Source organism: Argentina anserina, chromosome 6 (assembly GCF_933775445.1).
Source record: "Argentina anserina chromosome 6, drPotAnse1.1, whole genome shotgun sequence".
Classification (NCBI taxonomy): domain Eukaryota; kingdom Viridiplantae; phylum Streptophyta; class Magnoliopsida; order Rosales; family Rosaceae; genus Argentina; species Argentina anserina.
In genome coordinates this window covers 22,899,250-22,915,495 of record NC_065877.1, presented here as the reverse complement: position 1 = coordinate 22,915,495, position 16,246 = coordinate 22,899,250, and the positions used below count along the sequence as shown (strand labels likewise).

Below are 16,246 nucleotides of genomic sequence, written 5' to 3'. Positions count from 1 at the left end.
ATAGGATTTGTGTTGGTTCACTAAGTGTAGAACTAAATTCATGTCAAAGGAGCAATGCAAGTCCAATGACAATGCATAGGCGCATAGTTAATCACGTCATAATGAAAGCAATAGTGTCCCAACAACACTAACATGTATGAATGTATAGCTCATTGAATCTCTTCATCATCTATACTTAGACGGAATAGAGAATCAAGAATTAGCTTCATATGAACACATATGGTTATGAGTTCTTGCAACCGATTGTACTACGTTCTCTCGAACGTCGCAATCTGATTACATAAGCTCTCCGTGGTCTGGAGGCATTTAAAGTCCCTCGGGCACTCTCATATCTGCATCAAGATCCCTTTACAGATATTCTATGACCACTATCATATGCTGCAAATCAGTTTTCATGGACACTACTACTGATCAAGTAGCGGAAAGCAATTATGTCCATAACGAGAGAATATAACTCATCATAGTCAATACTAGGATAATGAGACAATCTTTGCGCCATAAGTCCTGCATATATCGTATGACTTCATCTTTCTCATTACACTTACGAACAACGACCAACATAACAAGTCTAGTTCAGCATGTATTGATTCTTTCCACTTCGGTCAAGTTGCTCATCGTTGATGCTTTACAACGAAATAAGAGCCTAAGCGAATACATCTTCAATCATGGGAGATCAATCCATTAAACACACGCGCACGCTGTATACGATCAATTCATGAGATTTCTATTATTCTCTAACATCAACAAAATGAGTCTGTAGCGTCCCACAGAAACTTAGTTGATATACATATTTAGAGGATATCTCTTGATGATGGGCGAAATACTTGTGCCTACGCACTTCGCTTCTTTCTCGTTTTGATTCCAGAGAATAATGGTCTCCCCCTCATCTAGGCAGGAACCAAGACCGAAGCTATGACCCTTACTAATCCATCTTTGCGTTTGCCGCCCTTGTTTTGTGGTGCAATGCTACGGGTGCCGACAACACCACAACGTACGATGGTGCCATCGCCGGCTTTCTTCCCACTATCAGGGATGGTGCCAACGGTGCTAGGACCAGGTCATATGAAATTCTCTCATATTCTGAGAGTCCTAACCTTACCGGCACATCACAACATTTATGTGCGATCTCGTCACTTTCGTAATATCGGTAAAGTCATTGAGCATCGAATTTTTGACTTTCTGGAGGTCGATAATGCGTTGCACATTTACTCACTTTGAGTAGTGCGGGATCTTAATGAGACATAGTGCCACACCACGTCAATTCCTGGCGTTAAAACCAGAATGGGAGCATTCCATAACCAACCAGAATACTTATGATTTATGAGACATAGCTTCGGTCTTGGAAAGGTCTATGTGTCTACTTTCCAGGGACACCAACCATTCGTTCATAGCTATCATATTGAGTGAGTTATGGCCGTTTTAGCAAAGTAGGACAGTCATGTCCGGAAATTTGCAAGTCAGTCAACTTCAATAGAGCATTGTGAACTGCTCCGATCGGATGAGGTTGTGAACCTTATGTCACTGGAAAGCCACATGTGTCTACTTTTCAGAACATTTTACGGTTCGCTGATACCTATTTTGATGAAGAAGTTATGGCCGTTTAAGTGAGAGAAGGTCATTCTATCCGAGAATCTGATTTTCATTGCAAACTCTTGTTTTGAGTTGTTATGCAATCTTGTTTCCTAAGATCTAAGTTTGGCTAAGTATAGCATGTATGATCTAAGGATGTGTGGCTAGATTAATGATTAATCATTGGCCCAAGACTACGTTTGAGAAGCATGTAATGAACGTTGTATACGTTGTTCTTTGTACTCCATGATTATGGCACTAATCAGGGGGAGTTGTTTCGTAGACTTCAGGGGGAGTCTACCTCACATGATGCTATCAAATGTAGACGGTGCGTTGTGCTCTTTTTCCCTTCGATCAAGCTTTTGTTTTTACCGAGGCAACGATGTGTGCACCATGCAACCTAGGCATGCGACACAAGGGGGAGTGTTCCGGGAGAATTATTATTCTACCCTTGTGTGTGTCTTAGCCTAATAGGTTTCATGTTAGGAGATATATTAGCATCTCCGTAATAGATTAGGACTCCGAATCCTACGGGATTGTAGTTTTGTAATACTTATATATATATATGCCACCATATCATTCAATAATACACAATTATTTATCCTGAAACATAAACATATTTTTTTTAAGTCGTAATAATACCTAACCTGAAATCTACGAAAAGTTCGATATAGTTTTTTTTTTTTACAAAATTCCCATAAAAGAAGAACAAGGGCTCCGTCCTATGGCCCACTTTATCCATGAGGAAAGCCTACAGTGTCCACGTTACACGTGTAGATTTGAAACACCGAGATAAAGCCGAATATGAGTATATGATGAGGTAGTTTACATTGTAAATAAATTATTTGTTCACCATTTCAAAAATAAATAATAATTTTTCCCGAGGTAAAATCAGCTTTAACCGGCCGATAAGACAACCATTAATATCCCAATGTCCACTAACTAATCAAACAGTTTCCTCGGAATCGGAACACTACTAATTAAAATTTACTAACTGTTCCGGGAGAATTACTATTCTACCCTTGTGTGTGTTTTAGCCTAATAGGTTTCCTGTTAGGAGATAGATTAGCATCTCCGTAGTAGATTAGGACTCCGAATCCTACGGGATTGTGGTGTTGTAAATGCCTATATATAGGCCCCCATATCATTCAATAATATACAAGTATTTTCATCCTCAAACACGTTATCAGCACGAGGCCCTAAAAACCCTGAATCTTTTAGAGCCTTCCGAAATTTTCTTCCCTTCCTCCGCCGCCGCAAGTTTCCTGCCGCCGCCGCAAGCTTCCTCCGCCGCCGCAAGCTTCCTGCCGCCGCCGCAGCCCCTGCCTGCTGTCGCCGCAACCCCTGCCTGCTGTCGCCGCAACCCCCTGCTGCCCTCGCAAGCCCCGCAGCTCCTGCACGCAGCCCCGCAGCCCTGCAGCCCCGCAGCTCCTGCACGCAGCCCCGCAGCCCCGCAGCGCTTCCTCTGCATTCGCTCCGCAAAGAAATCTTTTTGCCCCGCAAGTTCCCGCATCAAATCACTCAAAATTGCTCCTCCCGCATATTCACGCAAGAGACGTGAAAGTCACAAGCAAGGACTTCGCTCAAGAGAAGCTACTCCCGTATACTACAAACCTCCCAAGGTAAATTTTTATAAACGTTCCCGCTTTTGAACGTATAGATATATTATATCGGGCGCTATTAGCCTTCTTCTTGTCTTAATTCCGGCCTTTCTTATAACGCCGATGAGACTATAGAGGGATGGGTTTCCCCTCTTGGTCGATGTTTTCTGTGTGACGGTCCTGGGGGAGTCACGATTGTTTTGAAAGGGAAGTTAATCGATTTTCGTGTGGTCGCCTGAGTGCACCGCTGTTTTGGGTGCGATCATGAGTATCGCCGCTTGCATCGATTTTTCTTGTGACCATATACGTCACCCCTTCTAATTCCTATTATACTTGAATCTAATCGATTCCGTATTCGTTTTGTAGATGTCATCGCCATCTCGACCGGAATTTGGCCTTCTTGATCTAGAAGGAAAGGAATACCACCGCTGGGTTTCCGACATGGAACTCGCTTTCGAGAGCCGAGGGATTGAAGGCATGTTTGCCGACCCTCCTGCTGATTTCCCACCCATGGCTAAGACTCAGACTCTCATCTTTATGAGACGTCACATCCATGCAACTCTCAAGAGGCAATACTTGAACGTAAAAGATCCTAAAGAATTATGGGACAAACTACGCTTGCGGTACAACAACGTTCATGATAAGTTTCTTCCTGAATTGACCGTTAGATGGGATAACATCCGTCTATTGGACTATAAGAGAGTGGATGATTTCAATCAGGATATGCTATGCTTGCAATCCGATCTTGGCACTGTTGGTGTCATCAAGACTGACCTAGATCTTCTCAATAAGACATTGGACACGTTTCCAATCAACTATGAGGTTCAAGCTCATACGTACCGCACTCATGTAGAGGAAGGGAAGATCCGGTCTTTTGCCGACTTAATGGCACTCTTAGCTAAGAAGGAGAGACATTCTGAGATTCTCCTCAACAACAATAATAGACCTGTTGGCACTAAAAGAATTTCTACGCCACAGGCTAACTATGGGAAAGCTCCTAAGCAAAAGAATCAATCAAGGAACGCTCCATATCAGCACCAAAATAACAACTCTCGTAGTGGGAGGCAACAAGGCCGATCTCGGCCTCGGTCCAATACATGGACCCGTGATGGTGGCGGCGCCGCACCCTCAGGGGGAGGCCGTCCCCGTCCCACACTCCAAGGAGGCCGTGCACCTCCTAATGCCTCCACTTCCGGTAATGGCAAGTCTCCATGCTTCAAATGTGGCTCCTTCAAATGTGGCTCCTTTAAGCACTTTAATCGCGATTGTCGCGCTAGCAAAGAGATGATCAAGGCTTACTCCGCCTACAAGAAGTTTCTACAACCCGAATCGAATCATGTGGATGAGGACCATGAGATCGAGACTCACCATATCTCCATGAAACCCGAGCCCCTTGCTTCTAAAGCTAGGCCTCCGGTTGCTACCATGGATACTCCCGACTTTGATTAGTCGTTTTAGCTTTTTTAGCTTTATGATTCAAGTATCGTTATGGCCGACCGCCATTGTTATTTTCATTGACTTTGTAATAGTCTTTTGATTTTGGAATTAGAAGTTTATGTGTGATGTATTAAAGATTGGCATTCAATAAAATTTCTCATTTCTTGCTTACAAGACGATCTCTTTGAGAATTTTATTTATCTGACACTTAGCATGATGATCAACGTGTGCAACTCACGTGGTTTTTAAATTGGACGCTTTTGGGTCACATGGGACCCCAATAGCACTACATTGTGAATTTGGAACTTAAAATTCGGAAAACGAACCTCGGAACGTCGAAAAACGACGTCGTTTTGCCTTGGCCGGCCCCGGTTACTATTCCGGCGTTTCCGGCACGTTTTGCCGGCATATTCGCCGTCTTCCGGCCATTTCCCGGCGTTTCCGGCACCGCCACTCGGCTCCTGCCGGCGTCCCCTGTCGGACCTGAAGTCCCGGCCTCCATACCGGCCAGTTTCGACAGCCGCCGGCCGGTTTTTCCGGCAATAGGTGCCGCCGGTTTTCCACCGAGTTTTTCGACGATTTTTTCGTCGTTTTCTCGTGATTCTTCCGGCATATTGCAGCAGCCCCTGCTGCCACGTTTTCCTCGTCCAAAATTCACCCGGTTTAGAGTTCTTTTGACATGGTTTTCCGGTTTGTTTTTCCGGTTTTCTCCAAGTCCGTTATATGCACTCACCGGTACTCTTTGTGTGTGTTTCCACACCATTTTTGGATGGTTTATACCACCCTCGTTTACTGTTTGGTATTTCACTGCTTCAATACCATGATTTCCAACTCTTTAGTTGAAGAATGTAGTACTATTGCCATGTGATACATTCGATGGGATCGACCTTCGTTCCGATTCCCTTTCTTACAATATCCTACGACGTATTGTATAGAATTGTTCCCGTGTCGCTGACTCTCTTAATTGTCATTTTGTAGATGTCCCGCGGTGAAATCGAATGTCTAGCTGATTGCGGAACCACCCACACTGTCCTACGGCACAGGCAGTTGTTCACGGATCTAGTGTTTTCGACTTCTTCGATGACTACAATGATTGGCTCGAAATCCATCATTCAAGGAAGAGGCACTGCTTCTTTCATGTTGCCTAATGGTACGACTCTTAACGTCGTAGACGCTCTTTATGTGCCGAAGTCTCCCCGCACCTTGCTAAGTTTTAAGGACATACGTGCCAATGGTTTTCACCTCGATACTTATGTTGAGAATGGAGAGGAATATCTATGCGTTACCTCTGAGAAAGCAGGCCATCGCCGCATCTTAGAGAAGATGAAGAGTCTTGGGAATGGTTTGTATCTTACTTCCATTCGGATCTTTGAATCATATGCGGTTGAACGCAACTTTTGTGATTCGGACTCTTATATGCTTTGGCATGCCCGTCTCGGGCACCCTGGACGTGATATGATGATTAGAATTCTTAAGAATTCACATGGTCATCCATTTTTCAAGTCCCGGAAGCGATTGGAGGATCACCTCACCCGTGCTCCGCACGGTGAGGCCGTGCCGACCCATGCACCGCATGGTGAGGCCGAGCATGCCTCACTCGGCAGCTCCACGGCTTTCATGCCGTCGGTGGCGGCATCCCCTCCTTCACAGGAGCTTGTGATGCCTCCCGTGCTTTCACATGCCTCCATGGCAATTTCTGATGCCCATCGCTCGTTTTGCAAAGCTTGTTCTCTTGCTAAATTTCAAGGAAGTCCTTCTTTTGCTAAGGCTTCAACCGAGAACATTCCATTCTTACAACGTATCCAAGGTGACATTTGTGGACCTATTCAACCAGAATGCGGACCTTTTCGATATTTTATGGTATTGGTTGATGCATCGACGCGTTGGTCACACGTCGCATTGCTATCCACAAGGAATGCTGCATTTGCTAAGTTATTAGCTGAGATCATCAAACTTCGAGCTCACCACCCCGATTATACTATCAAATCCATTCGTTTGGATAATGCTGGAGAATTCACCTCCAAAACTTTTGATGATTACTGCATGTCTATTGGGATCGAAGTTGAACATCCCGTTCCTCATGTTCATTCACAGAACGGTCTAGCAGAGGCTACCATCAAGCGTATTCAGCTTGTTGCTCGGGCAATGGTTATGGGTACTAACCTGCCGGTCTCTGCGTGGGGATATGCAGTGTTGCATGCAGCGACACTTATTCGTTTCCGACCTGCGGCTAACCAAGCGTTTAGTGCGTACTAGATGGTAACTGGTTACGAACCCAATATTTCACACTTACGCATCTTTGGTTGCGCCGTTTATGTGCCTATTACGCCTCCACTGCGTACTAAGATGGGTCCTCAGAGACGATTAGGTATCTATGTTGGCTATAATTCCCCAACGATTGTCCGCTACTTAGAACCAACCACCGGAGATCTCTTTACTGCAAGATTTGCAGATTGTCACTTTGATGAGACATGCTTCCCGTCGTTAGGGGGAGATGGGAATGTTATCATTCCAAATGAACGTCAGGAATTGACGTGGTGTGTCCCCACTATGTCTCATTATGATCCCCGCACTGCTCAAAGTGAGTTAGAAGTGCAACGCATTATCGACCTCCAGAAAGTCGCGGATTCGATGCCCGACGGCTTTGTAGATATTGCTAAAGTGACGAGATCAAAAATACCCGCTGCGAACGTACCGGCACGGTTGGATGTCCCGAAATACGGGCGTGGAAGACAAGCTCCTGGACCTAGCAACGTTGGCACCGCCCCTGACAGTGGGACGGAGGCCGACGGCGGCACCACCATACGCCGTGGTGTTGCCGGCGCCCCTTGTGGCGACGATGCTGAGATGGCCCAGCATGGAGCAGCTTCGGCCTCGGCTCCTCAAAGAAAAAGGGGAAGACCGATAAACTCTAGGGATTCAAAACCTAGAAAGAAGCGAATGACTAAGGCACAGCGCGTCATCAACGATGAATCACCATCGTATGAAGTTGTCTCTGATTACAGCTATGTCCATGAATCAACTCAAGTGTTTCCGTGGGACGCTATGGAACCTTGTTTGATGCCAGAGAACAACGAAATCTCAGTGAACTACACAAGTGAGCAGTCGGTCCGAAACCGAGCCACCACATGCATTGATGACGTTTTCGCTTATTCCGTCGCACTTGAGATCATATCTGAAGACGACGTTGAACCTCGCTCTGTAGCTGAATGCGAATGCAGAGCAGATTGGCCGAAGTGGAAGGAAGCAATCCAGGCAGAACTTGACTCATTAGCGAAGCGAGAAGTCTTCGGAAAGGTTGAATTGACTCCAAGAGATGTCAAACCTGTTGGACATAAATGGGTCTTCGTTCGTAAGCGAAATGAGATTAACGAGATCGTGCGTTATAAGGCAAGACTCGTGGCGCAAGGATTCTCACAACGACCTGGTATTGACTATGAAGAGACTTATTCTCCTGTTATGGACATCATTACCTTCCGCTACCTTATTAGTCTGGTAGTGTCCGAAAGACTAAACATGCAGCTTATGGATGTGGTCACAGCTTATCTCTATGGGGATCTTGACGCAGAGATATACATGAAAGCTCCTGAGGGACTACCTTTACCTCCATCAAGTGCCTCCAGACCACGGAGTGCTCATGCAGTCAGATTACGTCGTTCGTTGTACGGGTTAAAGCAATCCGGAAGAATGTGGTACAATCGGTTGCATCAATACTTGGTGAGAAGGGGTTACAAGAATGATGAACTATGCCCATGCGTGTTCATACGAAAGACAAATTCCGGATTCGTCATCGTTGCGGTCTACGTTGATGACATGAACATAATCGGCACTCTTGATGAGATTGAAGAGACCGTGTCTTATCTGAAGTCGGAATTTGAGATGAAAGACCTAGGGAGGACGAAATTCTGTCTCGGCCTTGAGCTTGTGCATAGGGCCGACGGCATCTTAGTGCATCAGTCAAATTACACGCAGAAGATGCTTCGACGTTTCAATATGGATCTATGCAGTCCATTGTCTACTCCCATGGTCGTCCGAAGTCTAGATATCAAGAAGGATCCCTTCCGTCCTAAAGAGGATGATGAAGACGTTCTTGGTCTTGAAGTTCCATACCTTAGTGCGATTGAGGCACTATTGTATCTTGCTCAATGCACTAGACCGGACATATCTTTCGCAGTGAACTTATTGGCTAGATTTAGCTCCGCACCTACGCTACGTCATTGGAATGGAATCAAGCATTTGTTTCGATACTTGAAAGGTTCCCTTGACATGGGATTGTTCTACCCCTATTGCAGAGAGAACACCGCCACGGTATCTCCCCACACCACCGCCGTCGCCGTCCCCGGCCTTGCCGCCGTACGCCGCAACGACGCCGCCGGCCGCCATGGCGTGGAGACCGTGCGCGGTGCCGAGAGCAGCCACCGGTCCTGTGCAGCTCTTTCCCCCGATGCAAAGACTCCAAACAACTTGTTAGTTGGTTATGCCGACGCAGGGTACCTCTCTGACCCTCACAAGGCTCGTTCTCAAACCGGTTATGTGTTTACCATTGGGAATACGGCGATATCTTGGAGATCCACAAAGCAATCTCTTGTTGCTACTTCTTCGAATCACGCGGAGATCATCGCTCTCCATGAAGCAGTGAAAGAATGTGTTTGGCTACGATCACTTGTTCGCCATATTCGTGATTCTTGTGGATTAGTCTCTACAACTGATCAACCTACGTGCATTTATGAAGATAATGTTGCTTGCATAGAGCAGACGAAGTTAGGTTTCATCAAGGGAGACAACACCAAGCATATTTCGCCTAAGTTCTTCTACAACGTTCAACAACAGAAGTTCTTGAATGTTCAGATCAATCAAGTGAGTTCAGAATCCAATGTTGCGGATTTGTTCACCAAGTCTTTGCCTAAATCTACTTTTGTGAAACATGTGAAGAGCATTGGCATGCGTCGCTTATCGGAACACTAGAGTTTGGTAGACTTCAGGGGGAGTCTACATCACATGTTAAGATCCTTAAGTAGTTGGTGCGTTGTGCTCTTTTTCCCTTCGATCAAGCTTTTGTTTTACCCAAGAGGTTTTTGTTTTGCTTGACAAGGTTTTTACCGAGGCAACGATGTGTGCACCATGCAACCTAGGCATGCGACACAAGGGGGAGTGTTCCGGGAGAATTACTATTCTACCCTTATGTGTGTCTTAGCCTAATAGGTTTCCTGTTAGGAGATAGATTAGCATCTCCGTAGTAGATTAGGACTCCGAATCCTACGGGATTGTGGTGTTGTAAATGCCTATATATAGGCCCCCATATCATTCAATAATATACAAGTATTTTCATCCTCAAACACTAACATCTTTTTTTGTGGAAAATTAAAATTAAAAGGAGATTCTATTCATTTCTCTAAAAACAATATTTAAATTTTTTTATTCAGTAAATTTTTATAGATACATAAAATACTATTTAGACATTTAAAGTTTTCATAAAATGCCAATTATATAATTTAATATATCAAATCATATTATTATGTATTAATTTATTATATATAACTCGAAAAATACATTATAATCACACAAACTATATTCTCAAATTAATTCAATAATTCTTCAACTCGTTTTCTAAATTCATAATAAATTGGTAAACTATATTTTTTATCCATTGATAATAACATCAACGTATATGAAATATTTTAACCTCTAATTAACAAGTATTGTTCATTAACGTATATGAAATATTATAATCTCTAATAAACGAGTTTTATTTTGTTGGCTGAAATCAAAGTTTATGAGAAATTCAATAGTTATATAGTTTATACATTAAATCGTCCACATTCAATTTAATGTTTATCAACTACAATAAAATTTGGACTAATGATGTTTATAAAAAAAGAAGGTAATCAATTAAATCATTTATTTCAATTTGATATCCCAAATTTGAATTGTCTAGCTATAAATATAAAATATAATTATCTATATTTGTATTTTGTAATAGAGAAGTAAAAAATTATTTCTCTTCTTTTATTTTTATTGTTATATGTTTTTTAGTAATTTCATATGCATTGATTAAGTCAAATTTATCTAGAAAAAAGATGGAAGTCTAAGTGTTATTTTAGGAGGTACGAATAGAAACTCCCAAACTAAAAATGAAAAAAAAAAAATCAGGGGTAACTTGTTGACTTGCTGTAATGGTAACTTGTTGACTTGCGTTAATGGTAACTCGGTAACTCAAATCGTGGATATTTCGTGGAGCTCCCAAAAAGTAAATGTGGGAGAGAGAAAAGACAAAAGAGAGTTAAGAGCCTTTGTCCCCCCCCCCCCCCACGGTGTATTATATATCCTTTATGAACACGTATGGTCTTCTAGAATCTTACAACACCCCAACTATAACTGTAACACTAGAGAGAGGCTTTGGATTTTGAATACTCAGAAGAAGAAATGGAGAACAAAGTGGATGAGGTTGTTGCTATTGAGCTCCCTGCTCCTCCTGCTTGGAAGAAGAAGAAGGTCTCTCTCTCTCTTTCTCTCTCTCTCTCTCTCATTGTTACTTAGACAAAGTTCTACTTGCTTCTGTGTGTTGGTTTGTTAATAAGCACCAATGAATTATCTTTGTTTATATTCTATACCTGTAGCTTGATTTTAGTTCTGGGTTTGGTTATTTTGGTTCAATTTTAGTTTTGTGGTAGAACTCTGTTTTGTACTTGGTTTTGGGAACTAGGGTTTCTTACTGAGCAATTTGGGAATTCCTTCTAATATGTGCCCAGAAAAAAGGGAGCAACTTTTTATTTTTTTCTTATTGAATATTTTACTCTCTGAAACCTTTGTTTGTTGAATTTTTGTTTTGTTTTTAAGTTTTTTATTTTTAGGTAGTGAGTACTCCTTTGCTGATTGAATCTGTATTCTGTATTGTAATTTGCTGCGAACTGAAGAATTTTTCTCTTCCTTTTTCTATGTCCTGAGTTTGATCTGAATTTATATTTGTTCCTGATTTTATACGAGGAATAATAGAAATTCGTTTAGTAAAGTTAGTAATTTTCCTTAGTTTTAATTTTGTGGGAAGTTCTAGTATGAATTTTCTAAAACTTTACTTAAACTTTAAGATTTGGGCAATCATACACAGCATTCAGACATATACCAGTGTGTAAACCTGAGTCTCATGTATTTAAAAATGTTTATCCTTTGCCCTGAAGCTCTGTATGCAAATGTTGGAATTAGTACCATAATTACGAAATTGTTCTCCCTTTTTAAATTATTCCTTGAGGTGTTGGGGCTTCTTTTTCTGTATGATTTCACAACTGAATTTCTTGAGGGTTACATCTTTGGACTCATGTCATTTTACTGGCAATTAGTCTGATCTGAATATATTGTTGAACAAATCACCCTTGTTTATGTAAAACTGAGCTAATTCATAGGCTGATTTATTTTTATTTTTTAAAACTTGAAGGTAGTTAAAGTTTGTATTGAATCCCTTTTTTTTTTTTTTTTTTTGGAAATACAATTTTGTATTGAATCCTGAATAAGTGTTTTCCTCCATTACTTGCTGCAAATTGCACAGACTCCACAACTTAGGATATTTCTTCAAACATGGAAAACTTGATGGTTTCCATTGGTGGTACTGTTTCCAATAAAAATTTGGCAATCGAATTCCACAACACAGGTCTCTTTGTCACTTTTTTGAGTATATTTGACTCCAGTTAGTTGTAACTGGCTAGCCGTGTGATCATTGTTTGCTAAATGTAATTGGTGAGGTAATGCAGTCGCATGTCTGTCAGTGTACACATGATTTGGTCAATCAGCTGCCTTTTCTCACAGTATATTTCAATTTTGTCAATATGTCAATTATTTTTAATATGTCAGCTTGGTACCATCCTTTGGAGTCAAAACCTGTTATAGCAAATAATATTTGAACCTCATACAACATTTAGGTACTGGTTGAGGGTGGAGCGAAATAATTTAAGAAGGGGTGAGCAATTATATAGAAAGATCTAGCAAGGGGCGCTAATTTTGATATATGAAGAATATTCTTGATTATGAATCACCTATATAATTTACATTGATGTGTGTGAGCAACCAATTTACTCAAAAAGTACTATGAAAGCTAGCGAACATATTGTGAGAGGAAACAATATGTATACTCATGGAGTTGTAGGGTGCAAATTATGATACTTTCTGTACTTTATTTAAAACTATACTGCTGGCTCTGTCTATATGTATTTATAAGTGAGAAAGTTTTAATTGGCAAACTTCTTAATTATAGTGACTACTGAGTTAACATATATTATGGTCGGCAGTAGGCAATTCTTGTTAGCGTTTAGCACAGAGTCAAGGCATGTGAGGTTGTGATGTCAGGTGAACTCTTTTAACCTGCAAGGACGAGAAATTAGGTAACATTGGCATGGCCTTAGGTCTTGCCTTATCTTTAATTGAAAGTAGGCGACGTTATCTACGTAATAAAGAAAAAAAATAACTCCTTTGGGTGGTTAACTGTTTGATAAATCTGTCAACATTTAACACCTCCACTACGTATTGTTAATGAAGCAATAAGTGTACCTAGATGAATTTAGCATGCCTTTTTTTAAAGGCTGTATTCAGAACTGGACATGACTAGGAATTTCATATCATTTTCCTTTTTAAGCGTGCATCTCATACTGTAATAAATTTGTTTGAGATCTTTAATGTATACTTAAGTTTCCTATGTCCTTATTCCTTTTCATATGACTTTAAAAAAAGGTTTATATGACTTAAAATACTGCGAACTGTATCACCAGTGTTCTAGTTCTTATCACCCCAGAAAGTCCCCATATCTGCCCTTGTCTTTTTTGAAAGTAAATAAGAAAACTAGTGATATTAAACCTGCAACTGTGATGAATTTCTTCGACATAGTAACTGTATAAGCTTAAGTTTGTCCCTCTTCCCTTTTGTCTCAAATAACTCTTTTCTTGCATGTAAGGGCTTCATATACATACATTCATAGCATGCCTCAATGCCGTCACCGCTGATCTCCTGCCAATGTAGCATTTAAGGAGTGCAAGATGTGCAGTCATACCGTGTGTGTAGACAAATTTTGTAGAAAACAGCTAAGAGTGTGTCTGAGTTACACATGTTGGTTTTGAAATAATAAGTTTTAATAAGCAACACATGCAGGGAACTTTTGTAGAATAGAATCTTTGACAGTTAACTGGTCGAAGAGGTGCACTTCACTCATTGGTTGTTATATACAGTTGGAGAACTATCCCATGTCGGGTTCAAGTGGCTTTACATAAAGGCAATGATAATGAAACTGTGGAGCAGAATTATGGAAGGACACAGGAGACAGTGTAACCTAAGGTGTCTTACATAGGTTTGAGATGATAATGGATGATCTAGATTAGTCATAGTTGTACAGTTATGTAGTACTTCTATTTTTATGCAACCTAAATGTCAGAGGTGTTTCTTATGATTCTGTCTATCTCTCTCTCTCTCAATTGTTTAGACTCAGGACAAACTTTGTGACTCCATTGAATCTAAACTTATTATGCTGCTTTATTGTTTTCTTGTAGACTACTAAAGGTTTTTTTTTTGCAACAGTTATGTAGTGTTACATATATAGATCTTCACAGAATGTGCCCGCAAGTTTTCTGTTTGGGCTGATAATACACCCTAAATCTTTTGTCAGAACTCTCTCTTTCTTATTTCATTCTTCCTGTTCCTCTTTATTCCTCCAGTTTACATAGAGAAATTAATTATTGCTATACTGCTGTTATCATGTCATTATTTAGGATAATTAACTGATCTAAATGTGGTTGTTGTCAATGTTGACAATCATTTTTTTTTTGTTATGCAGTTTTTACCCAAAACGGGAGTTACACCAAGGAAAAACGAAGTCATGTTCGTTTCTCCAACTGGGGTGGAGATAAATAATAAAAAACAATTGGAGCAGTACCTAAAATCACATCCTGGTAGCCCTGCATTGTCAGAGTTTGATTGGGGTACTGGTGAAACCCCGAGGAGATCATCCAGGATCAGTGAAAAGGTCAAGACGACTCCTCCTCCACCGGAGAATGAGCCTTTAAAGAAAAGAGGCCGGAAATCATCAGGTTCAAAGGACAATAAAGTGGAGACTACTGATGCAGGAGATGGTACAAATGACACTGAAATGAAAGATGCAGAAGCTGAGAAACAGGTTGAGAATGGAGGAAAATCACCAGAAGAAACTGAGCAAATTAAGACCACAGATACCAAAACTGAAGAAACTATCCCCGAGGATGGGAAGAATGAGAGTCAGACTGATGCCAAGGAAACTCAAGGTGAAGAAAAAGATGAAAAATCAAATGGTGTTGCAGCAGAGGACCAAACTGCCGAAGTAGCTTTGGCTACTGAGGTAACTGAAAAGAACAAAGAAGACGTGCCACAAGCTGAGGGAGAGGAAGGAAATGGCTGTACTGACAAGAAACAGGATGAAATATCTGCTGTGACCATTGAAGCAAATGGAGCACCAGAGAAGGGGACAGCACCATCTCTGGAGGAAAAGATCAATGAGAAACGATATGTATTAGAGGTCGTTGGGAAGACCGATGCTCCAGCTGAGGAGAATATGAATACAAAGGATGGGGAGGTAGTTGAAAATGGTAAGGTTGCCCAAGTGATTAAACCTGATGCGGCATAATGTCCATAATCCTTTCCCTTGAGCTGCTGAATATACTGTACTACCTTTCCAGTGATCTTGTGAAATGGACTGATTTACCTTTTTCTGTGGTCAGGCTCTTAGTCTATGTTGAACTTTTTGCTCCTATTCAGTAACTCTGGGACTTGTGGATAATTGCAACGTTGATGTTAGATTTAATTGTATGTAGGTAACCAACCTGTAATCTCTGGTAGATAGGTCGTACAGGCAGATTCTGCAGCCTTATGCTCTGCAGATGAGCTTTGAATTTAGAACATAAGAGATTGCTTATTAGGTTGGTGCTTTTGTCTTTTGTCATGGACTTCGTTTTTTACTTTGTTAATGTTAACTGATGTTTAGTAGTTTCTTGTGTTGCTTTTTGTTGATGATGGTTATTTTCAGTCGTAGCTTTGTCAGAATTACTGAAGAATATGGGTGACAAGTGACAACTATGTTAAAGATTCTTTAACATAGTTTTGTGTTGTGCTTTGATAGAACTTGCACAGGCCCTGAATTTAACCTTGCAAAAATTGTTAGCCAGTGTTCTGTGTAGTGTTTAAAGTTCTATGCACCTGAAAGTTGAAACTCATATCCGCAGAAGTATATGACGGTCACAATATCAGGTGCTCCTATTATAAAGCTAATTTGTGTTCTAGTTTCAGTTCTTTTTCTTGGGTTTTATACTGGGTTCTAGTATTCTCCTTTCGCACGAAAGGTATAGATCACGTACTGTCCAAACCATGAAACAAAAGAGGAGAAAGGATCCTTTTCAGAAAAATGGCCAAAGGGAAACACTAGAAGGAAGTTGGGAAGGTATACTTTTGAGAGAGACGTGTAAAAGTAAGAGCAAAGTAAGAATCGATTCTATTCCTAGGCCACAAAGACATGGTCATCTTTGTATTAAGGCCAAGCCTGAGAATATCTAATATACTTGTTCATGGAATCATAATTATAGGGAAAGCTAAGAATCTAGGGCACTATGGCATGCCTGAAGCAAAAGAATTGCATCATC

The 16,246-nt window shown here is 41.1% G+C and overlaps 1 protein-coding gene across 1 annotated transcript; it reads left to right on the top strand.

Moving 5' to 3' along the window:
• Positions 1–10,949: 10,949 nt before the first annotated feature.
• On the top strand, positions 10,950–15,600 carry LOC126799421 (methyl-CpG-binding domain-containing protein 11-like). The gene is made up of 2 exons (XM_050526624.1): positions 10,950–11,099; positions 14,416–15,600. Exons 1-2 carry the CDS (start codon positions 11,031–11,033, stop codon positions 15,235–15,237), a joined length of 891 nt encoding a protein of 296 aa, XP_050382581.1. The 5' UTR covers positions 10,950–11,030; the 3' UTR covers positions 15,238–15,600.
• Positions 15,601–16,246: the final 646 nt, after the last annotated feature.